This window comes from Urocampus carinirostris, chromosome 2 (assembly GCF_059441175.1).
Source record: "Urocampus carinirostris isolate Australia breed hairy pipefish chromosome 2, RoL_Ucar_1.0, whole genome shotgun sequence".
Taxonomy (NCBI): Eukaryota; Metazoa; Chordata; class Actinopteri; order Syngnathiformes; family Syngnathidae; genus Urocampus; species Urocampus carinirostris.
This window is the reverse complement of record NC_142350.1, coordinates 45,653,768-45,678,531: the sequence shown is the minus strand read 5'-3', so window position 1 is coordinate 45,678,531 and position 24,764 is coordinate 45,653,768. Positions and strand designations below refer to the sequence as shown.

The 24,764-nt window shown below is 40.2% G+C and overlaps 3 protein-coding genes across 3 annotated transcripts; 1 reads left to right on the top strand and 2 right to left on the bottom strand.

Moving 5' to 3' along the window:
- Positions 1 to 541: 541 nt before the first annotated feature.
- Positions 542 to 2,777, bottom strand: mrpl17 (mitochondrial ribosomal protein L17). Its single transcript, XM_088327989.1, has 3 exons — positions 2,375 to 2,777; positions 954 to 1,022; positions 542 to 886 (listed from the first exon to the last, which is right to left on the bottom strand). The coding sequence occupies exons 1-3, from the start codon at positions 2,546 to 2,548 to the stop codon at positions 635 to 637; spliced, it is 495 nt and encodes a 164-aa protein (XP_088184115.1). The 5' UTR covers positions 2,549 to 2,777; the 3' UTR covers positions 542 to 634.
- Positions 2,778 to 4,996: 2,219 nt separating this feature from the next.
- On the top strand, positions 4,997 to 7,075 carry LOC148372057 (trypsin-2). Its single transcript, XM_088326732.1, has 6 exons — positions 4,997 to 5,164; positions 5,235 to 5,382; positions 5,448 to 5,698; positions 6,539 to 6,675; positions 6,749 to 6,850; positions 6,945 to 7,075. Exons 1-6 carry the CDS (start codon positions 5,041 to 5,043, stop codon positions 6,990 to 6,992), a joined length of 810 nt encoding a protein of 269 aa, XP_088182858.1. The 5' UTR covers positions 4,997 to 5,040; the 3' UTR covers positions 6,993 to 7,075.
- Positions 7,076 to 8,963: 1,888 nt separating this feature from the next.
- cblc (Cbl proto-oncogene C) lies at positions 8,964 to 23,333 on the bottom strand. The gene is given in 11 exon segments (XM_088327708.1): positions 8,964 to 9,032; positions 9,100 to 9,192; positions 9,194 to 9,286; positions 10,582 to 10,713; positions 12,901 to 12,988; positions 13,054 to 13,191; positions 14,493 to 14,614; positions 17,782 to 17,938; positions 19,539 to 19,685; positions 21,262 to 21,670; positions 23,221 to 23,333. Coding segments are annotated over 10 exon segments (1,425 nt in total). The 5' UTR covers positions 21,648 to 21,670; positions 23,221 to 23,333.
- Positions 23,334 to 24,764: the final 1,431 nt, after the last annotated feature.

Genomic DNA, 24,764 nt, shown 5'->3' with positions numbered 1-24,764 from the left:
ATCCACTTTTGACAATTTTTTTTTTGAAATTCCCTGTACAAAATGAGGGCTTAAAAAATCCATATGAAAATAAATCAACCAGTAGTAAATCAATTCCTATTGAGTCAATGCTGCATTTAACAAGACAGTGTGTATTATTCAGTACCTCCTAGTAAGAAAAAATTCAATTAACAAAATAGAATAATAATTAGCGAAAATACATAGACTATCATAGATGTGCCTTGTATTCGAATATTCATCAGTAAACACATAGATGCCACATAGATGGAGATGACAACCGTTATCTTGCTCCTACAGGTAAAAAAAACCTGGTCAAGGGCTGGGCAAAAGAAAAAAGTTCACTTTGAATCTCTATAATTTTCATTCTTGTGATTTTTAGCAATTCTTTTTGGCTGCACCGCTGATGACTACAACATCTATTGGTCAATTAATATACACTGTCCCTTTAACTGTCTTGTTAAGGTGGGGAGCTCAAACTATCCTCCATGCGCCTCAAGTATGAGACCCCTGCTTTACATGTTAAAGAAGTGAGTAAACGGGCTGTTATGAAGCACTTTTATTATTCTTTGACAAACAAACATGGAAAAAAAAAAAGAATCCTTGGCAAATATTTCTCAGCAGTAAAAGTTTCTTTTCAGGATTTTCGCATGGAGTTAGCTTTGTCCTCCCGGTAGGCGGCAAGCAGCTGGTTGACCAGAGTGAGGGGGTTTTCTTTGCGGACCGGGTAAAGTGGCGGGAAGGGGTTCCCTTTGTACTCCAAAACCGCCATCTTGGCTCGGTCCAGGTTGTTGCGGTTGGGCAGGCGGGCCATGCGAGTGTAACCTTCCGACTGTTGCTGGAAACGGGGGGCAAGCACCTTGAAGAGCTTCGGGATCAGGTCTTTTTCCTGTGGAGAGATCGTACCGTTACTGATTTTCTAGGACAAAAAGAGAAGGACAGAGGTGAAATCGTACCGTCAACCAAAAATCAGCCATCTTCATCGCCTTTTCGTCCGTGTCTCCTTTCTTGGCGTAGTCGATAAGCTGAAATAAAACAAAAGTGATCTCGTTAGACGGCAGACCTCCAGGATACAGCGAGTATTATGTCTGGACAAGAGATGGCCTCATCCAAAAAGTCTAACATCTAACAGTAGACCCCCCCGGGATAGGGTGACTCCATCTCACCAGGGTTTCACTTTACGGAGTGGAATAAGATGTTTTTCCGCCCGTTGTGAAATTTTGACCACTTTACCACAGCAACAAATTTATTCCATGATGAAAAACTTAAAATTTAATCTTTGCAGTGCTTGTGCATATGATGCCTGTTCGGTTATTCGTCAACTTTCTAATAAATAATAATAAATCCTGGTCTGCTATTGGTTTGCACTACAGTATCATGAATATGCTGATATGCAAAATGTCTTTCTCTTCGCTTCATGAGGACTGTGTGATCCAATGCTGAATAAATCGTTTCTGGGTCCCAAACTTTGCAGTGCTGTTAAAAAAAAGCAAAAACATGAAACCTTAAAAACAAAGCTTGTAAATATTAAGAAATATGAGGAATGCACATGAATGGCTCCCCTTGCCAAGAGGCATGGTCGTGAAGAAACGCTAATCTGGCTTATTTCGAACAATAAGACTGTTATAAAAGAAAATATATACTCTAAGGACATGACAATGCTCGCAAATAAGTTTTAAAATCAGTTTAATTTAAATCTGCCGTCTCATCCTCAGTTTGCATCCACCCGCTACTCCATTTCACCAGCTCCAGTCAGATCACACTCATGGTAAATTAAATTTTCCTGTGCATATATTTTACACATAAGTAATACTTAATATACAGTATTTTGTTCCAGGGATGCCAGGGGTCCAACGCTATTTGGCATAGGTTTCTTTCCCCCACTACATGGGAATTTCACTTTGATCATTTCTAAATTGGACATTTCAATGTCATATCCCGAGGGTCTTATTTTGAAAAGATTTTTCTGTTTCTGTATTTTCAAATTATTGTGTACAGTATACTCGGCTGTAGAATTACGTTTTGGCAATTTTTATATTGACCTTTAAAAAAAGAATGTGTTACTAGTTAAGGCATAGATGGCGGTGCTAGCTATTATACTACAACTATCATTGCACAAGTATAATATCTAGTACATTGCTGACAGCATATGCCATTGTCAGCAAGTTAGGAGCTCTCTTAACTGTAACTAATAAAAACTCAAAGTGTAAGACAAGGAACTATTTTAACTTACTACCTGACTTGATGTCTGGGAAATTTTGAATGAAACCCTTTTTTTGTACTTTAGCTGGGTTAGCCTGCTAGCTACCGTGAAGCGCCTAGTGATGACGTCAGAGAGGCGCGACACGATGTCGGCCGTGTTTTTTTGATTTAGTACCTTTTCGGCGTAAAAGCGAACTTCATCCGCTCGGGCCGCGACCGTTTCAATCCTCTCGTATCGAACCAGTCCAGTGAGAAGGTTCCGAAGCAAGTCCATGCGGGATTTGGGGCCGAGACCCATTTTCCGGGCCACTCGGCCATGGCTGATCCACGCTTGCAGCGTCAGACGCATTTTGTCCTGTTTGGATTTACTTCTGCAAAATTAGGACACCCAAATGCAGACGAGTGAAGGGAGATAGAAAATTGACACTAAAATAGTAGGGGACTAAACGTATTTAATAGAATTTACGGCATCCTTGCAAATCGCGTAACATTGAAAGGCGAGGTCAGCGGGCTGAGAGGAGGAAGTTTACGTCACGTGACTTAGGCAGTGCGTCAGCTAAAAATGTCCGACTGTGCGGAAAGAACGTGCACACGATGGCAGTTCCCCAGTTTTTCATTTTTTCTGTTATTCTCCCTTTCTACCTTTTATTTTGCTCTTATTTTTCTATTTGTCCTGCTCTCTTTATTCTTTCTTTTAATCCTTGTGTTGCACAATTTTAATGTATGTATTTTCCTTATTTCTGTCTTTCTTCCTTTAAGGATTTTCTTTTTTTTTTCTTACTCCCTCTCTCTTCATTAATTGTATTCATAGTTACCAATTTTTACTTGTTTTGTGACATTGTTGAATGATGAAGTGCAGCAAGGATGTAACGCAACAATTTGAATTTAACTCAAACTGTTATAGTTTATTTATTCATCCATCCATTATCTGCACCGCTTATCCTCAGTAGGGTCGCGGGGGTGCTGGAGCCTATTCCAGCCATCTTGGGGCAGTGGGCAGGCGACACTGTCTGAACTGGTTGCCAGCCAGTTACAGGGCACACAGAGACAGACAACTCATTCACACCTAGGGACAATTTGGACTGGCCAATTAACCTAACATGCATGTTTTTGGAATGTGGAAGGAAACCGGAGTGCGCGGAGGAAACCCCGCAAGCACGGGGAGAACATGCAAATTCCACACAGGAGGTTTGATCTCATGACCTCAGAACTGTGCCGCGCACGCGCTAACCACTGCGCTGCCGTGCTGCCCTTTTTTTTTATTCATGACGATGGGAATTTGCTGCCCATCCCAGGAAAACTCTTTAGACATACCAGGGTGGCAGAAGGATGGCAGGATGGGACTTAGTACCTGGACATGGTCTCCTCCATCCAGTCGTTGAAACGGCAGACCATGTCAAGAGGTTATCGAGAACCGGTACATAACTGATCAATGTAATCTCTTGCATCTTGGCCTACCCTGGCGTAGACCCCAAGGTGGTCCTTCTTGGCACATCCGTGACCCCAGGACACAACACCCTGAAGCTCACCGTTGCACACCACGCGGCTGCCGTAGTCTTCCTTAGGGTTGAGAATAAGTTGTCACCTTCTAGATCAATTCTCAAAGGGTGAAAAACAAAGTGCTTGTTTACCTGGCAGTAATCCTTGCCGCCCTCAAAGTATACGGCACAAAAAATGGAGTCATTATCATGCAGGGGGTAAGGATTTGTGGCAGTCCCCGATGGACAGGATGGGGAGGTCCAAGCACTGAAGCTTGTTCCTTTCAGCGGCTAGAATTTAAAAAGAGTGAAAGAGAATATATCTTTTCATTACTTCATCTGTGCTTTGATTTTTAGCCAGATGTGGCATTGCAGGAAGAGTGGATGTACTGCTTTGTTCCCTTAATTGACCTTGGATTAGCACCCTTAATCAATATCTGTACTAAGGTTACCTTTGGTCATGTTTATCCTATCGCCGACTTGAGATTATGCAGTAGCAGTTCGGCAGATGGACTGTTCACAAGATTGCAGTAATTCTGCATTTTTCCTGTTTAGTTCTACTGCCACGTCATGGAAGAATGACCTTGTTCATGTTTGCTTTTGAAGGTAGTTGAGGCCACCTCTGGTAGGAAATGCTGGGAAAAGACCAAATGTTGGAACGTTTATTCAGCATGTTTTGATGTGCTTAAAGATCTATATAAAAAATTGGACTATTCCTCTACAGAAATATTTAAAATGAAATGTAAAAAGGAAAGTACTACTTTTGGACAGCATGGTAGCTGACTGGTTAGCAAGCTTCACAGTTCATACGTCCTACTGGGTCCTGGCCTCTTGGTGGGGATTTAGCATGTTCTCTCTGTGCTTTAATGGGTTTCTCTGGCCACATCCTTAGGTAATCGGTGGTTCCAAATCGTTCCTAGAAGTAAGTGTGGAAGTGAATGGTTGTATCTGTACGTCAAGTCAAGTCATGTATATTTGTATAGCCCTTTATCACAAGGAGTCTACAAGGGCTGCACAGAACAACTCAAAAAACTGAGGAAAATGAAGAAACACAGTAATAATAGACACATTTCATTCTATATACTATAAATTATACCCTGCAACTGGCTGGCAACCAATGCAGGGTGCCCCTTGCCCACTACCTGAAGTCGGTCCCAGGACACCACAACCCCCATGAGGATAAGTGGTTGGAAAATGAATACATTTCGTACTTTGTCTTTCCTTTGTAAAATATAACCAATTCTATGGTGTTCTATAGTTCTATAGTTCTCCTGGACTTAAACTGATTTAAAAAAAAAAAAAAAAAAAAAACTAACATCCCCAGGCAGGGATTGGTTTCTTCTGTGACCAATCAAATAGGACCATGGAGGAGGGCAGGGCTTTCGATATAGTTTATATACCAGTTCTCCAGGTAAGGTCCTCTCATCAACTGGATCACTTAGCAACCATGAGGTGTCTGGTCTTCGTTCTGCTCATCGGAGCTGTCTGTGAGTCAAAACGTCTTCCCGTCTTGCTCAAAAATAGTTTTAGTGAACCATTTTACACTTTGCTTTCCAGTCGCCGAAGACGACAAGATCGTCGGAGGCTATGAGTGCCAGCCTTACTCCCAGCCCCATCAGGTGTCTCTGAACTCAGGCTACCACTTCTGTGGAGGCTCCCTGGTCAACGAGAATTGGGTGGTGTCAGCTGCTCACTGCTACAAGTCGTACGTGACAGTTAGCATCCCTCGATTTTGCCGGTTAACTTTTTTAAGCCAGAATTTCTTTGCAGCCGCGTTGAGGTCCGCCTGGGCGAGCACAACATCAAGGTCGATGAGGGAACCGAGCAGTTCATCCGCTCTTCCCGCGTCATCCGTCACCCCGAGTACAGCTCGTACAACATTGATAACGACATCATGCTGATCAAGTTGGCCACCCCCGCCACCCTCAACCAGTACGTGAAGCCCGTGGCCCTGCCCAGCAGCTGCGCGCCCGCCGGCACCATGTGCAAAGTCTCCGGATGGGGCAACACCATGAGCTCCAGTGAGTCTATTTGAAGTCTTTTACATCAGTAGGTTCGAAGGACTGCTAACAGATTCCTACCTGAATCGTTTTGTTTTTCCAAAATTGAAGACTTAAGGGGATCAAAATAAGCAAAACTCTTCACCAGTTATTCATCAAGAAATATCTATTATGGGTTTTCAGACATTGAGCTTATAGAAAACACTGAAAACAAACTGTGAAGGAGTTGAACTTTCTACCAGATTGTCAGAACATGTTTGGGTAAAAACCGGCAACAAATGGTAATTTCAAATGTATTGAAAATGGAAGAAAATATGTACAAAACCTGGGTGTAAGAATGTCATTTTTGGACATATTGCCTTTTGATTTTTGGCAAAGCATACCTGATACCTGCAGCTCTTGAGATCTGGATTCTTGACGGGGACTGGATCAGAGCATTATGTTCTAATCTTTATGGCCCTTTCTTGTCCATACCCAGTCCTAACTTCACACTGAGTGCAGACTGAAATTTCTTGGTCAGAGTATTGTTTCTTCCTCCAAGTGTTTGTTTGATTCTGGGAAGTGAGAAGGTAGGTTATCCAAATAAAGGCTGGAGATGATGATGAGTCCCTCTAAAGATGGACAGAATATTCTGAGCACAAATGAGTTACAGACAAAATGATTATCATTCTTATATTAAAGGGTTGGTCAGGAAACCTAAACAAAGCCAAAACTTTTGTTACAGAGGTGTAATTTTCAACTGTCCAACAAGCCTCTTCTAAACCTGGTTCTAGCAGGCAGCGATATGATACTGGAAACAAAACAAAGCACAACCGAGTTAATGAAAAGTAATATCAACGTTCCACTTTTTCCGATTTCAAGCCGCCGACAGGAACAAGCTGCAGTGCTTGGACCTCCCCATTCTGTCGGACAGGGACTGCGACAACTCCTACCCTGGCATGATCACCGAGGCCATGTTCTGCGCCGGATACTTGGAGGGCGGCAAGGATTCCTGCCAGGTACTAAACGAGATTACTCTAATTGTTTCTTGCAATAGACTCAAAACGTGACAAGTAAATTTCCAACCGGCAGGGTGACTCTGGCGGCCCTGTGGTGTGCAACGGTGAGCTTCAGGGTGTTGTGTCCTGGGGATACGGATGCGCCGAGAAGGACCACCCTGGTGTCTACGCCAAGGTAACCTTACAAACTGTTCCAACATTACCCTGTTTCTTGTAATGGTACAGGGTCTGTAATTTAGGACCTTTAATTGTTTCCCATCCGTTCTAAGGTCTGCCTTTTCAACAACTGGCTGGAGACCACCATGGAAAGGTACTAGATGATCTAAGGGGGTCAACCAAGCACTATGTATTCCATCGTTAGTGCTGGACAACATGACAAATAAAGCATTATTCAAACGTACTTTTAGAATCACTTCTGTTTATTGGTCACAGTTGTTTTTTCTTGAATGTTCTTCCATTAGCTCACCCTTGCATCATGTAAATGTGATTAAATCATATCCAAAGCCAATGTAGGACAACACAACTTTTGATACAAGTCTTACTTTTGTTGTACAGTAGATCCCCGGAATACAGCGTCCCCGCCTTACAACGTTTTCACTTTACGGTGTGGGATGAAATGATTTTTGACCCTTCCTTATGACATTTTGCCCACTATACCACATCCACAAGAAATAATTTAGTGAGCCCCAAAACCGTTCAAGTTCAAACTTTGCGTTGTTCATGCAGATGAGTGTCTGCTATGGGTTGATATCAAATGCTGGTCTGATAATGGTTTGCGTCATGGCATTATGAAACTGAAGTTTCGCTGTTGGCGGATCGTCCTCCTACAATGCCTTTCTCTTCATATAATTTTGAATCTCTTGTGCTTCCTAAAGACTTTGCCATTTGTTGATACAATTCTTTACCTTTTGTACAGTATTTATTTGGTATGGGTCCCAAAGCTTGCAGTGATATCATAGTGAAAAGCAGAAACATGATAACCATGGAAGGGAAGATTAAGATTATCAAGAATACAAAAAAGGCACATGAATGAGTAGCGCTCGCTAAGAATATGGCTGTAACCACTCGACGATCTGCACTGTATTTTGACGCCCATAAGTTTCAGATTTTCCTTGTACAGGGATCAGATCGGTGGCCTTAGGGTTGAGCGCCCGCTGCTGAGAATGGGAGGTCACAGTTTGAGCCTTGACCAAGTCAAGACTTAAGATGTTTTTGTAAGATTGTTCACATTTCCAAAAAATGCCACTTCTATGCATCTCCTCTGACTTTTCAGCGTCTCTTGTTTGATTGCAATATATTGTTACCGGAAGTGCTCATGGATGCTAACGCCGCAATTTGAAAGTTCCCCCAGAATATGTATTAAATCCAAAAGCTCACTTTCCCTCCATTGAATGCTTACAGTGTTTTCAGCTGGCGTGGTGTTTTGATTTCCATGCTACGTGGGAGAACATGGAATCAGAGCAGTTGCAGCGAGAGAATAAAATAATAATGAATTGAAGGTTCGCAAGTTGGAGGAAGCTGAAAACAAACTTTGACATGTTTTTTTTCCGGGGGTTTATTTTGTAATCAATACTTAAATTAACCACAACCAAACTCAGTTTTGCTACCTCTGTAGTTTTAAATACGCACACTTGTATGCTTGTCTGTGTTTTGTCGAAAAATGACCCAACATCTCCCCCTGCATGAAAATGTCACTCTTGGCGGCGCACACGTTACTAAAAAGTATTCGTATCCAATTTTGGGGAAATGTAATTGAACTGTAAAGCAGGAAGTGTTTGCACCTTGTATGCACGAGGGGAGACATGTCATACAAGCCAAGAACTAACTATGGAAAATGCGCCATTTCACACAGTGTGGCTTATGAGCGTGAAAATATGATACTATTAACAATAAGAAAGCAACAAAAAAAGCAACAACGTCTCACAAGGGCATGACAACTCTCGCAAAGGAAGTTTTAAAATTAATTTCAGTTTTAAACCACCGTCGTCAATAAAAACACCGCCAAACCCCCCAAAGCCCCATTCACATCCACCTGCTAACTCCACTGTACCAGCTCAAGTCATGGCATATCAAAGGGACATATAAATTTTACTTTTCCTTTCGATGTTTATTCATTTATCATGCTATTTAATCATATATTACACATAAGTATTACTTACTATAAACTATTTCGTTGTTGAGGTTTTTTTTGTCTTGGGTACAGCGGGTTCGAAAGGCTTTAGCCAATTAGCATAGGTTTTTATCTCCCACTACACGGCAATTTCCCTTTGACTTCAATTTCCAAAACTTTATTTCTCCTCCAATAGTTGGATGCCCATTTGATGTTTCTCTGGGGAATCAGTTTTGCTCGGTTCTTCCTGAAAGCAAAAAATTCAAAGTCAGCAAATAAAATGGCATTTTCTAGACTTGACTAGAAACACGTGCCTTCTTCTTCAGCGTGGACACTCCTTTCATCACCAGTTTCATGTCCTCTAGGTTGTTCTTCTCTCTGTTCCTTTGCTTGTCCTTCTCCTCCATCTTTTCTTTCGGGATGGTAGGGCTCGATGTCCACCAGTTCGGTGCCTTCAATGTCACATCTGCAGTACGGACACGTGTGGCTTGACGATTTCCGCTGGAGGTTGACGAGTACATTAGAATGGGGTGTATCCCCCTAACCCTAACGTTAATCCCTAACCCTCTAACACTATTGTCCTAACCTGTTAACACTAACCCCCTAAGCCTACCCTCCCAACCCCATAACCCAAACACTAACCAGACCCCTAACGCTAAACCTACCCCAACCTGCTAACCCCACCCCGACACCTCCAGCAACCTTCTAATCTCACCATAACCCCTTAACCTGAACATTAATCCCGAACACTAACCCCTCAGGTGGTAATTCTAACGCAGGGGTAGGGAACCTATGGCTCGGGAGCCACATATGGCTCTTTTCATGAGTAGATATGGCTCCGAAATAAAATGTAACTATATCACATCTCTCTGTGGCGTTCCAAAGTCAAGTGATTTCATCCCGATTTTGGTCCATACAAAGCCGAAGCAACTTAATGCAGAAGTTCGATAAGAAACCATTTAAACTGATAAATAAAAACGCCTGGCAAACGACTTTGATTGGGTGAGCAGTACAGGTGGGCGGATCCCTGCACACAGCGCAAGGCACTTTCCTTCTCTCTCTCTCGCTCAGTGCAGTCCACGCCGAAAGTGAATATGTCGATATGGTTATCGTTTGCAGTAATTTGTGACATTTTTACAAAAGAACTTTGCACATTGTTTTGAAACCGTTATTAAGCACACATTTCATGGAAAAAAATGCCTCAACACTCTTAACTGAATGTGGAAGACAGATTGTAAATGGCATATTTACATTGATTTGGGACACAGGATTTGGCATTATTGTCATTTCATACATTTGATCAAATCATCATATGACACACAGTGAATTAAGTGTGCTGAAGAATTAGCTTTTGCCTAGAGAGTGTGTTTGGCAGTTTTTTCAATTTTGTCTGAAAATTTATGATGTAGCTCTTAATTTCTTTTTAAAACATGTTTTGCTTTTATGGCTCTTTAGGTCAAAAAGGTTCCTGACCCCTGTTCTAACGTAACACTATGTTACCCTTATCCCCCTAACACTTACCCCACACCCCCTAAAACAAACCCACCAATCATGTCCCCCTAACACTAGCATCTAACTCTACCCACCCCCCGAAAACTAACTCCCTATACTGCCAACTCTAACCCCCTAACTCTAACTTCTAACCCTATGCCAACTCCTAACCTATCATCCCTAACCCCTTAAAACTAACCCTAACCATCTAACCCTAACCCCTAACCCGTACTATAACCCTACCCTTTGTTTTAGTTGATTAAGGGACAAAATAATCGCAAATGAATCGTCAGTTTTGCTAGTACCAGCCAACTTTGGAGGCAGCGTCCGCACACCAGATGTCCGCAGGGCTCGATGCGAGTGTCCTTGTCCTTCACCGTGCAGATCTTGCACAGCTGGAAGGAACTGCCGCTTCTGCAGTAAATCTCGTACTGCTCCTGATGCCCATGACAAAATTGTCAGCCTTGAGTTTAAGTTTTACCTCAAAACAACTCCTGTAAGGCATTTAACAGACTTGTACTCTTGACATTAGGAGTTTTAAAGTTTTATCTCAAAGTTTGTGAGAAGCTTTAGGTCAGAGTTTAAGCTTTAAACTGCGTTAACTCTTGAGGTTTTTACTTGGCTTTAACTCATGATTTAAAGAGGTTTTTAAGATTTATGTTGCTTTAAGAATTGATTTTAGGCTCTTGACTCTTAAGTTAAACGGGTTTAAGGCTTGAAGTTATAGTTAAAGCTTTAAAACATTCATGTTCATACCGATGTTTTCTCAATGATTCTTCTTCTAATTCGTTCGTTTCACTCCAAAACTTAAATAGAGTTGTAAAATTATTCCCATGTATCAGAAACGGGCAGGAGGAGGAGTACAGGAAATTGATTCAGGACTTTGTCCGATGGAGCGACGCAAACCACCTGCACCTAAACACCACCAAGACCAGAGAGATGGTGGTGGACTTCAGGAGAACCAGAACTCACCCGGTTCCTGTAACCATCAAGGGAGAATGTGTAGAATTTGTCCAGACCTACAAATACCTGGGTGTGCAGCTGGACAACAAACTGGACTGGACTGCCAACACAGAAGCTCTATGTAGGAAAGGGCAAAGCCGACTTTACTTCCTCAGAAGGCTGGCCTCCTTCAACATCTGCAAAAAGCTCCTGAAAATATTCTATGAGACAGTAGTGGCAAGCGCCCTCTTCTTTGCGGCAGCGTGTTGTGGAGGCAGCGTCAAGAAGAAGGATGCCTCTCGTCTCAATAAACTGGCTAGGAAAGCGAGCTCTGTTGTGGGCAAAGAGCTGGACAGCCTAACAACAGTAGCTGAGAGACGAGCACTGAAAAAGCTGAGGTCAATCATGGACAATCCATCGCATCCACTACACAGCATTATCTCCAGACAGAAGAGCAGTTTCAGCGACAGACTGCTGTCACTGTCTTGTACTACGGACAGACTGAAGAGATCTTTTCTTCCTCATGCCATGAGGCTCTTTAACTCCACCCGGCAGAGTAAAGGCCCACATTAAACCACACCACCTACATTGGATATTACCGAATCTTACTGCAATATGTATTCTGTGTAGCACTATTTAGTTACTCTATATAACACGCTACAGTGGGCATTTGCACGTCACACTGGGTATTTGTATATTGTATTCTTTTGGCTTTATTATTGTACTGTTCTCAGCTCAGGGATGCTGCTGGAAATGTGAATTTCCCTTAGGGGATGAATAACAGACATGGGACCAAGTCACACATGTGCAAGTCTCAAGTAAGTCTCAAGTCTTCACCTTCAAGTCCCAAGTAAGTCCCAAGTATTTTTTTCTTGGGCAAGTCAAGTCACAAGTCAAGTCCCGAGTCTTAGATTGCCAAGTCCAAGTCAAGTCACAAGTCATAAAAACAGCGACTCGAGTCGACTCGAGTCCAAGTCACTAAGTCTCAAGTCCCCATGTCTGATGAATAAAGTATCTATCTATCTATCTATCTATCTATCTATCTATCTATCTATCTATCTATCTATCTATCTATCTATCTATCTATCTATCTATCTATCTATCTATCTATCTATCTATCTATCTATCTATCTATCTATCTATCTATCTATCTATCTATCTATCTATCTATCTATCTATCTGATATGGTAGTTAGCCTTAGATTGACACGTCTCTTGGCCAATAGTGGGGTTTTTTCACAGTCCCCAGCCCCCATTAGCCTATACTGGCCTGTTTGATAAAAGGGAGATCACCTCCAGTAGGTCCAAATATCTTCAGCCAGTAGTAATCGAGTTGAATGATGATCAACACGTTGGTTAGCCAATAAAATAATAAAAATGCATAACAGTTTTCAATGTGTATTGAGATCAGAGCCAAAATTAAACATACGCAAAGCAATTCGTGATTCATTTTTACGCTCAAGTCTGCACAATCATTGAGTTGACTTTGGGAAAGAGAAGTCAAACATTTACAACACTTGTACAATGTCTAAAGAATTGGCCATGGTAAAATACAAATTCGCCACGGTTTAAGTCAATGCATATTTGAACATTTTTACTTCGTACAGAATAGAAATTATCTAACTGATAATAAGTGCTAATAATAAGTGTGTCTCTAATTCTGAATAATTCAAACTGACATACTCGCGTGACCTTGACTTTGGCTTTGTGTTCAGGTCTGTTGAGGGCGCTGAGGTCCGGGTTCTCATCTTGCCCGTCGGGGTACAAATAGCTAACAGACATATTTGGACTCAAAAACCACAAAAGTGCACACATTTGTAGGTTTCTTTTGAGTACCTGCCCTGCTTGTTGCCCTGCAGTAGCGCCAGGTAGAGCGGCGTGTTCTCCGGGATGGATTGCAAGATTTCGCCTCCATTGGTCACATGACCGATGGCCCATTGTCCCATCCTGGTGCAGCTTTGACGGAAAATATAGCTAACAGGGGAAGGGGACGGAGATAATGGTTAATGTATTTCCCTGCACTCGAGAACAGGTGGAAACATACAGTATGTTGGTCTGGAGAGGGATAGGCGCTACCAGGCTGTACTTTCCCAAGACAAACCGCAAGAAATGGTGCCCCCTTCAACCCTAGTGGTTATAGGGTTCAACCCACCTACCCGTGTAACTATTGCACATTTTAGACCCCTACAGTGTACATATTAGTGCTGTAATCATTCGTTCTTTGATTGATCAGTTAAAGAATTCCGCTGCCAATAATTGCAAATCATTGTATGCAACTGGAGTAGAATCCTGGTCGCGGCAGTAAGAGGGCTTAAACCTAACCACAAGAGAATTAGTGATATAGATGACATACAAAAAGGCATTAAGTTGTATCTCATTCCCACGCTATTTCTACTCACGGTGCCAGAAACAAATGTTAAAGAATGGAGAAAACAGAAAGTCGTCCTGGAAGATATAATCAAACGCAAAAAAGAACGAGTCCTTGGTGTATCTGAAGATGAATTGGTCATTGAAGGACATTAAATGAATAAGTTGTAATTTTTACTTTGGTGTTGTGTTCATTGTTTACGGTGTTAATAAATCATTTTAATCATGGCTATTCAACAACATACAGTATGTAGCTTACAATTCGTAGTTTGAGCTGAGAAAAGGTGAAATAATATTTTACACAGATTAAGGGATGCGTGTTATACGCAAGTGTGTGTTATACCGAAATAACTAAAAATCCATTTCAGTAACTTCATTTCGCTTGTTTTTTTTTTTTAATTTAACGAATATTTTGTCCCTTCGAGCAGCGTAAACTGATGCAAAACACGCACAATTGTGGTAAAACACACTTAGTATTATTTTGGCATTTGTACAGCATATTTGACACTTTTCTGGCACTGTGAGTAAAAATAGTGGGATAATGACATAAAACCCAATGCCGTTTCAAATGTTATTTGTGTCACTGAGTGTCTAGTTGATAAGTAGTGGCGCTCTCACTGACACGAACAGGTTCGATTCCCGTTGCACGCAAGTTTTTGCAATTATGGTCAGCGATGTATTTCGATCGATCTAGCTTTGCATAAATATGCTCGTATACCAAAACTGAAATGTTCTAAATACTGCATGCATTTCCAAGCTTATCCATCGTACTGTGCTGTATTTAAGGTTATAAGATGCACTTTCGAATTTCCGGCAAATTTGGGGTTTTTAGGTATGCCCTATAGTCCGGAAAATACGGTAATTCTAATTATATGGGGTCAGTTTCTGGTCCAGGTCCAGTTGGTTACCTGCCCGGCTTGCGCATGTTGCGTTGCAGCCTCGCCACGGCCTGGTCGTACGTGACAAAGGCCATGTAGCCCGGGTGGGTGACGGCCATTTGCTTCCAGTTCCTCAGGAGGGAACCCCACGGCTAGAGGGGGGCACAAAGAGGTTTTTAAAATCTGATATCGTACGAATAAGATAAATACCAGCAGTTAAAAAAATAAAATGAGAAAATATGATATGAATTCATAAAACTGAGTGTCTTGAAAAGCGTTTTTAAATAATCGTAGACATTAAAGCTTTGATGCTGTAGCTTTAGTACAACTAAATTCCCCCGAGGGCCCTGAATTTCTCCTCATGGAGATATTCTCCCTATCTTATATTCTCGCATCCAAGCCAAATTTACAGCTAGAAAATAAAATACCTAAATCAGGGGGTCAGCTTAAATGCGCATATTTCGTTGTGTGTCACCATTAGCGAATGGTGGGCAGTGTGTGGGGCGGGGGGCTTGGCTTCTAAAGGAAAAACGAAACCTTATTTGTAAAACTATTTCTGCAATACACGATGCCTTGGGGGAAAAATGTCTTTAACAGTACCCAGAAAAAGAGAAGATCTTCAAGTGGGTTGAAGCCCAGAGTCAAAATGAATATGGAGTGTTTGGCTAAGTGTTCGTTTGAAAGCTCAAAAGTTTGCATGAGCGTTTTCTTGGATTTCGTTCATTTTGTGTCTATTTCTAAAGTATGTTGCGTTCTTAAAATGTTGAAAGCTAAATACTTTCTCTATTCAGTATGAGATAACAATGCCCAACTGAGTTCAAAGAGACCTTATGCTTTATTTTTCACTGCACCTATCTGCTTTTTTCTTACTTTTAGAAAAGCTGTTCCGGCGGAACAGATTATGTTAGAAGCAGCGGTTCTCAAATCGTGGGGCCGGCATTGTTTTGAGAAAATGAAATTGAATAGGCTTTTGTATCTTACTGTTTTTTTTTTTATTTACTCTTTGTAAGAATTAAGGCTGTGCTGGAGTTAAAACTTTAAAGACATAGATAGCTTTAACTCAGGAGTTAAAGATTCATTAGAGTATTGTTTTAAGTCAAGTTCTGCAGTTTTTCTGTTTTTAATTTTACAATTCTTTCAAATTCAAAGAAAACTTAAGTACACTATTTAAGTAACTTTAAAGCTTTAAGAGTTCATTCAAGAGTTAAACCCTCAATGTTTAGCGCCAATACTGATTCATAAGAGTATTGCTTTGAGTCAACGTTTTATAGGTTTTTTTTTGTATTTTATTGTTACTTTAAAATAATAAAAGAAATTCCATAAAATATTTAGGTAGCTTTAAAGCTTTAAGAATTAACTCAAGAGTTATAGCTTTAAGGTTTTGATCCACTACTATTCGGTATTGTTATGAATAAACGTTTTATAGGATTTTCTAAGTCTTGCTGTTTGAAGTGAAATATTTATGTGACTTTAAAGCTTTAAGAGTTAACTCAAGATTCAAAGCTTTGATCCAATAGTGATTCGTAAAAGTATTGTTTTGGGGGAGAAAAATCACATTTTATATGCTGTTGTATCATTTTTTTAATTTAATTTTTGTAGGTATGAAAGCATTATTGCTGGAGTTCAACCTTGAAGATGCTTAAGTGATGTTTACGTGACTACAAAACTTTGACTCGAGTCAAAGCTTTAAAGTTTGGATCCAATAACGATTCATCAGAGGGATGTTTTGATAAAATTTCATTTTTAAGACTTTTTAAAATATACATTTGGTTGTAAGGTCTTTTTAAACTTATATATTAAAGCATTAACACAGGAGTTTAAAGGTAGTTTTGATCTAATACTGATTCGAATAAGTCTTGTTTTGAGAAAAGCAAACTTCATAGACATTGTATTATTATTATTAAAATCATTATTATTACCGTAAACCTGCTTAAGTATTTAGTAGCTTTAATACTGCAGCTAAACTTTAAAGGACTAACCGGCCTTAAATTTTTAACTCAAGGGTTAAAAATTCAAAGCATTATTTCAAATTCATAGAGAAATATGATTTGTTGGGCGAAAATGTAATTTTATAGTCAATTTTTTAATCTTGCTGTTCTTTCAAAGTAGACCCCTTGTAGCTGGAGTTATAGGGTTTAAGATTTAAGAAGCAATAAAGCTTTAACTCCATTCAAAGCTTCCGGTTTCATTTTGACAGCATTCATCTTGTTTTAAATGAATCAAAACAAAACAATGTCGGAACCCGAACAGACGGTAGACCCAAACACGTAACATTTCACACCGAGCTTTATTGCGAAAGCGGAGAAATCAGGCGCGGGATAACAAAAGTCAGCGATTCGACGATCGCTGGGCAGGAGAAGCAGGAAGCCCACGAGATCGGAGCGTGGTCGCAGGGCGGAAACGAGTCGAGCAGCCGGGACAGGAGATCGGCGCATGGTCAGTGGACGGAGACAAGTCGGGCAGCCGGGACGGGATATCGGAGCGTTGTCAGAGATCCGAACAAGTCAGGTAATCGGAGACGATCCGGAAACCGGGGACAGGGGATTGATACAGGCTACAGGCTACAGGATACACTGTATCCTGTAGGATATAGGATACAGGACAGACGGGAGCCAGAGTCAAAAAGTGCTTGCCTTGCAAGTGCGGAGGTTCGCCAACGGACTGACCAAGGAGTGAATGAGGGTAGTGAGTTTAAATAGGAGGGGAACCAATCAGGAAACGAGCAGCAGTTGGAGCCAAACCAGCAGGCACATGTGAGGGCAATGGGCAATCATGACAAACAATTCTAAATAAATGCTTATGAAATGCTCTGTCCATTGAGATTCGATCTGCAACCTCTCTGGAACTGTTTAAATCCAGGCTTAAAAAACACTTCTATTCTATAGCATTTGAATAACCTTTATTTTATGTTGACGATATCTGTGTATTATTTGTGATTGCAACATTCGTTGCAGCCTGGTCATCCTGGAAGGGGGATCACCTTATAACTGTTCTCTTAAGATTACTTATTTTCCTCATGCTGGCGTTTTTGAGTTTTTCCTTGCCCTCGTGTAGGTTTTAGATCAGGGGATGGTGTCATAATAGTCTGTGGTTTGCAATAGTCTGTGCTCTGTGCAGCCCTTTGAGACTCCTTGTGATTAAGGGCATCATAAATAAACTTGACTTGAAATTTATTTGCCAACTAATATGTGTTATTTTCCCATTCCACTGATTTTGTTCCCGTCAACTTTCTAAACCGTCAAACCAAAAGGATATGACCGGTCGTATCAATTTGAGTTTTCTGGGTTTCAAATATTGAAATTGTGTTTGGTGAGGCCACCTGAAAGAGTCTAGTGAAGACGTCGAACTCAAAGACGGAGACGTGGTCGTTGACGGTGAGATCGAGGGTGGACTTGAGGGCGAGCGTCTCCATCCCGTCCTGGAGGGCGTGCACCACGCGCAACTCCTCCACAAATTGGCTCCACCGAACCATGCATCTATATTTATAGAATTCAAAGAAATCCAGTTACCCGACAGTTGAAGCTTTTCTGAAAAGGCCTCTTTTGATCGCTTAGTTTTTCAAGTTCAACTTTAACAAGTGATTTAGAGTCCAACCTTTTCAGAAGATTTGGTAAACTGAAAATGTGTGAGGGCTGACTATTCACCCTCCGTAAAGAATTGTAAACGGAGAAAGAGAGAAGATGTGCCAATGGGAAGAAATAATAAGTAGCTTTAGAGCTTTTAACTCAGTTAAAGCTTTAAAGTTTGGATGCAAAACAAGTACTGTTCTGCAAAAATGTAATTCTATAGGCCTTTATAAAATCTTGCTGTTTTTTTAAAATTGAACTTCAACTCTGGAATTAAAACTTTAAAGATTGAAGAAGCCATAAAGCTTTAACTCATGAGTTAAAGCATTAAAGATCGGATCCGGCACCGATTCATTGAAGTACTGTTCAGAGAAAAATTTATTTTTATGGGCCTTGATTTTAAATCATGCTGTTATTTTAAAACACAACTTTAACCCGGGAATAAAAACTTCAAAGATTGAAGTACAGTAGCTTTAAAGCTTTAACTCTTGAGTTAATGTCATGATTACTGATGTGACTCACCTGTGCCCGCTCATTTTGATTGGCTCCCTGTCACTATTTGAACCCTGTCCTGTCTGTCCCCTGTTGTCAGTCCGTCTGCGAACCTCAGTGTATACTAGGCAAGCCTTTTTTGACCCTGACTCCCACCCGTCCCGTTTTTGTTCCTGTCTGTCTCCGGCTACGACCTGTTTGGATCCTGACCACGTCTGCTCTCCCTTCCCGGCTTACGACGTCTTTTTGTCCCCGACTACGTCTACTCTCCCGTTCCGACTTACGACTCGTTTCCGACCCCGACCACGCTTTGCTCTCGCAGTCCCGGCTCCCGACCAATTTTTCCGTCCCTGACACCGCCATCGCTCGCTACGGAAGATCCACTTCCGTGGTCGGATCACAATCCGAGTACGAGAGCGACTTGCTTACCGCTTTCAGCGAACACCGGATCGTGGGCGCAGCCCTTCCGCTTTCCTTCAATAAAACTTGTGAGAAACGTAACGCAATTGGGTCCTGTTTCCGTTCTGGTCCTGACAGTTAATGCTTTAAGTTTGGAAACAAAAACAACTGATTCAAGTACTGTTCTGAGAAAAATGTAATTTTATAAGCCTTTTGAAAAAAAAAAAAAAAAAAACTCAACCGCTGGAGTTAAAACTTTAAAGAGACAGTGTGTAATGTTCACTGTCACTGGTACAAAATTACTTTGATTTGGTGGGGAAAAACATTGATTTGAAGAATAGGCATATTGTTATTTTTTATAAAAAAACAAAGTTTGAGTAATTTGTATCCCTTTTACACAGTGGAATCCCTACCTAGAGGTCGCCACCCTGTTTGTCTGGCATCTTGCTGCTACGCTGTGCTCTGTGGCATTAGTTTTCGTTCCCATTAGATAACACAGTGCCGTCTAATGGTCACTATTCTAAGTACATATATTGTATAGGCTTTTCTTTTTAACTTTTGTTGTTCCTTCCAATGCTAGAGTTAAAGCTTTAAGGATTTAAGGGGTGCGTTCTCTCACTTGTCACCGAAGGCCGCCCTCCAAAATTCTCGTGCCTCAGCCTTAGTTAGCTTGTAGGTGTCGCCATGGTAACGCCCACCGGGGAAAATGGCCTTCAGTTCCCACAGCATGTGACTGAAGAGCAGGGACAGCTTGCTCAGGTCCTCCCTGAAACAGTTCCAGTGAGTCAAGGGACAGATAATTAGTTGTTTTTTTTTTAACTCTTGCTCTCTTGTTTTTTTACCCCTCCCTCCTTTCTTTATTTTTTCCTTTTACTCTTTTTTTCTTGTCCTCTTTCTTTCTCATTCTCATTATTTTTTTCCTTTCCACTCTTCTTTCTTTCTCTCACTCGCACTCATACTCTTTCTGTTCATCTTTCCCTCATTCTCTTATCCTTTTTCTTTCTTTGCTCTCTCTACTCCTTTCTCTCATTTCTTTCTTTCCATTTTTATTTTGTTCACTCTTTTACTCTTTTACTCTTACTCTTTCTCTTACTCTCTTTTTCCCATGTCCTTTTTCTCTCCTTCTCACCATGCTTCTGTTTTATCTCTTCTCTCTCTTTCTCTACGTGGCTACATGTTTTTCTTCATCTATTTTTTTCTTTGCACTTTCTCCCACGCTCACTCTCTTATTCTCTTTCTAATTATCTTTATTTATTTATTTTTTTATTTTTAAATGTCTTTCTTTCTTTTTCCTTTTTTCTTTCTTTCTTCCTTTCTTTCTTTCTCCTGTCTTTATTTATTTTTTTCTTTCTTGCTCGATTTCTTTCTCCCTTTCTGTCTTTCTGTCTTTCTTTATTTTTTCTTTCTCGCACTATTTAATTCTCCCTTTCTGTCCTTCTCTTTTTTTCTTTCTCGCACTATTTCTTTCTCCCTTTCTCCCTTTCTTTCTTTATATTTTTTCTTTCTCAGTCTATTTCTTTCTCCCTTTCTGTCTTTCTTTCTTTCTTTATTTTTTTCTTTCTCACTTTAATACTTTTTCCCTTTCTTATTCTATTTCTTTCTCCCTTTCTGTCTTTCTTTATTTCTTTATTTTTTTCTTTCTCGCTCTATTTCTTTCCCCCTTTCTGTCTTTCTTTATTTATTTTTTTCTTTCTCACTCTATTTCTTTCTTCCTTTCTGTCTTTATTTCTTTCTTTCTTTTTTCCTTTCTTGCTCTATTTCTTTCTCCCTTTCTGTCTTTCTTACTTTATTTTTTTCTTTCTCTCTATTTCTTTCTCCCTTTCTGTCTTTCTTTATTTTTTTCTTCTCGCTCTATTTCTTTCTCCCTTTCTTTCTCCCTGTCGGTCTTTCTGTCTGTCTGTCTTTCTTTTTTTGAGTTTGTTCACCCAATAACTCCCAAGGACCAGTGTTTTGACACTTCGATTGGGTTGAGCGAGGGGGCTGGGAATCCCCTCCTCTGTATCAATCCCAGAAAGAGTCAAGAATTCAAGTGTTCTTGAATCTAGCTGTACATTTTTCTTGAATATACTCTCTCTTGCTCACTCTCTTACCTTCTCTGTGATTTTATTTTCTATTCTTTTTCTTTCTCTATTTTTTCATTTGCTCTCTTGCTCACTCACTCTCTCGCTCACTTTCTTTTTACTTTTTTCCCTTTCTTCCTTTGTTTCTTTTCTCTCTCTTTTTCCTTATCTTTCGGGTTGAGAACAGGGACATGAATTACTCCGTAACTTTTTTGGGTTTTGTTTTCAGCAACTTTAAAGAAGAAGAAAAATCCATTTTTTTTCTTTCCCAGAAAATCGTACCTGTATCCGGACGTCTCCAGGAACATCTGCTCCTTCCCTTCCTTGAAGAGCAGCAAAGCCCTTTCTGTTTTCTCCAGGAGGTTCCTGGCGTGGACCCTGAGGAACTCCGCCTCCTCTCGGGCGGGGGCCCGACACGTCAGGGCCCCCAGGCCCCGGTACGGCTCCCAGACCCGAAGCAGCGTCGAGGCGGTGTCGGGTAGCAGCTCCGGCAGGCAGGGGGCGCCACCCCGAAGGCCCAAACGAGCGTCCGAGCAGCACCGGTACAGTTTTTCCAATTTTCGCAAAGTTTTGTTGACCAGTTTGTGCTCTTTGTTGGTAGGGGCCTGACTGGATTTTTTCTCCCAGCTGGCCGTCGCCATGGTGACACCGATGCTTGTCCGCTTCATGTATTGTTATTGTTGATTTTCCCCTAAATTAATTCGGATTAAAACAAGTCCTGTTAGGATTCATGGGTACATTCAAATCCAATTCTCGACCTAAAACCGCATAAAAAAAGCAAGTTAACATGGACTTTTTTTTCTTTTTATCATTTATAAGAGTGACTATTTAATAAACGTTTTACAATCATTTAAATAATATCATTTTAATTGCTTTTTATTTTAGTATTTTTTTAAATTCCTGGTCTGCTGATTAAATCAAAAAGGTACATCTATTTTATTCTTGATAATATTTTTTTTCAATTTCAGAAATGCTGATGGAGTTTTCAAATATAATCGTCTTTTTATTATTTGTTTATTTTGTTATTTTAGGATTATTATTTATATATTAATATTATTATTATTTTCAGGACTGTGAATGATATTTTTAAAGTTCAATTATTATAAAAAGAATAATGATTAATATTTTATTTTCAAAACTGTGTCAGGAACCAGAACAGGATCAGGACCCAAACGCGTGACTTTCTCACACAAGCCTTTTATTTTACGGGAAAAGGGGAGTCATGCACGTTAGGAAGCCGGTCTGGCGTGGAAAGACAGGAAGCCAGAGACCGACGAGATCGATTCCAATTGCCCGAGTTGATATCGGACAGATGGGGTCCGGACAGGACAGGACAGACAGGATAGATAACGAAACAGGATATCGAAAATAAACAGGGCAAACAAGACGGGAACGAAAACTGGTTGAGAATAATAAAAAGGACAAAAATAGACGGGAACGAAACTGGAAACTGATATTAAAAAGGTCAAAAATAAACAGGAACAATACCGGACTGGAAATACCAACAGGAAAACAGGACCGAGTCAGAACCCACGTCTTGCGGGGCAGAGGTTCGTTGACGGACTGACAAAGTAAGAGAGAGCGCACTGAGTAACAGTGACAAACTGCTGATATTTAAAAAGAAATATATGTTTCTATTTTGAGTTGCAAGATTTCAGATACATTTTTGAAAATGATTGATTATTTTCCATAATTTTTAAATTCAGGACTGGTAATAAATATGTTTTGTGTATTAATTTTGTAATTAATTTTATTCTAATTTAATATATTTCAGTACTCCTGCCGAAATGCTTTAATAGTGGATTTTTTCTTTGAAATATTGTTTTTATTTTAATTTATTAGTTGTTTTTAAATTAGTATTTGAAAAATATTTCAGGACTCCCGATAGAATTTATTTATTTATTTTTCAACTTAAAATTGATCAAATTAAGTAAAAAAACTGGTTTAGAAATTGGTAAAAAGGATGAAACTCAATAGTCAATAAACAATTGAGTCATAGGATTAAAAATGTATTATCACCGATAACAAAACATTGAACACTTGCTGAACCGAAAAAAAAAAAAACGTTGATTAAAATGTGTAAAAAAACGAGTAAAAATGCTATATTTCCAGAAGACATTTTTTGGGGATAACCGTTTAAAAAATGATAATGACGATGGGTGTGTTCCTTTAACACACTCCTTCTATATTTTTTCAAGTGAGCTGAAAAAAAACCCGAAGACACAAAAAAATTCAACTTACTTCAAGTTGCCTTTTAACGCAGCAGTCCTAAAAAGGTCAGAAAACGTCTGAGGAATGGATCTAGGGCTTTTTTTTCTCAATTTATATCGTGTACAGCCGTTGTTGACTTCCAGTCTGGAACTGGTTTAACTGGTTGGCTTAATTGGGGGCGGGGTTAGCTTCAAAACAGAAAAAGTAGTAGCAGTAGCTCAGGAGGTAGAGCGCTCGTCTTGGGATCAAGGGATCCCAGTTCGAATCCCGGCTCGTCCGTGTTACATGTCGAAGTGGCCTTGGGTAAGACACTGAACCCCTAATACCCCCAATAAGCAGGTTAGCGCCTTACATGGCTGCAAGGCCGCTATTGGGAAATGTGGAGCACATTGTAAAGCGCTTTGGGAAGTCATTGACTTGAAAAGCGCTATAGAAATGCAGATCATTTCATTTTTTTAATCGAATACCTGTGAGGAATATTATTTCTGTATAATTTGTTGTTAACAAATAAAATTAATGGCCTGTGCTTTACTTTTCTACTACATTCCGCAAAAAAATAAAAACGAAGTTGTTTTAGTAATGTTGCGTTGGCAAAACAAAGCACAGTTAAGCGTCCCAGTTACGAAGAACTGTTAAGTATCCATACTTTTTTAGATCAGCACTGGTGTATGGGTATACTCCCTTTACAATATAGTGGTACTGGTGGTGTGGACTAAAGTCAGGCAGAGTGGATACTTTGTTTAGATGTGTTTATACGTCAGAAGGAGGACTCTATCGTCTGCTAGCTGGCATTGCTAACGTCATCCTAGGTTTCTGTAAATAGGGCTTTTGTGCTTTCCGACTAGTCATTGCAATTTTTTTGGTTTGGTTTGAACAAACTCATTGACACTAATAACAGAAAACAATCTTAACAATCTCAACAGCAATCAAGCACATTCACAATATTATATTTCAATATGACGTTTAACAGCAAACACAATGTGAGGTTTGAACAACCCTTCTCGAAAATCTTAATAGCAATCAAGCGTATTCACAATTTCGTTGTATAACATCTTTGTTAGTGTCAATAGATCCGTCCAGGCCAAAGTCGATTGTTTTTGTTCTGAACAAATCCACCGACACCAACAGCAGCAAAACAAATACGTCAATCTCAACAGCCATCAAGCATATTCACAATTTTGTTATATCTGACAATATGACATGACGATATGACATTTTAAAACTTTTTCCTGACATTTTCAACATCAATTAAACAATTTCAGAGTTATTCGAAAAGTATAGTTTTTTGATGTTGTTGTCCATTGGTCTCGTCCACTGTTTACTAAGGGTTACCACCGTCCGTCATGGTGGTTCGGTCACGTGTGTGCAATCGGCACTGAACGCGTTTTTCATCCATTTAATCCCAACGTATTTACCAAAAAGAATTATTATACTATTTGAAATAAAAGGAAACTCTGAAGTGTTGTTTTTATTTCTCAAATTTCGCAAGTACAAGTCGTACCCTTGGAATGTCATTCAATGGAGGGTTGAATCAACCCAATGATTGTCAAATGACCCCGTGCTATGATGTCAGC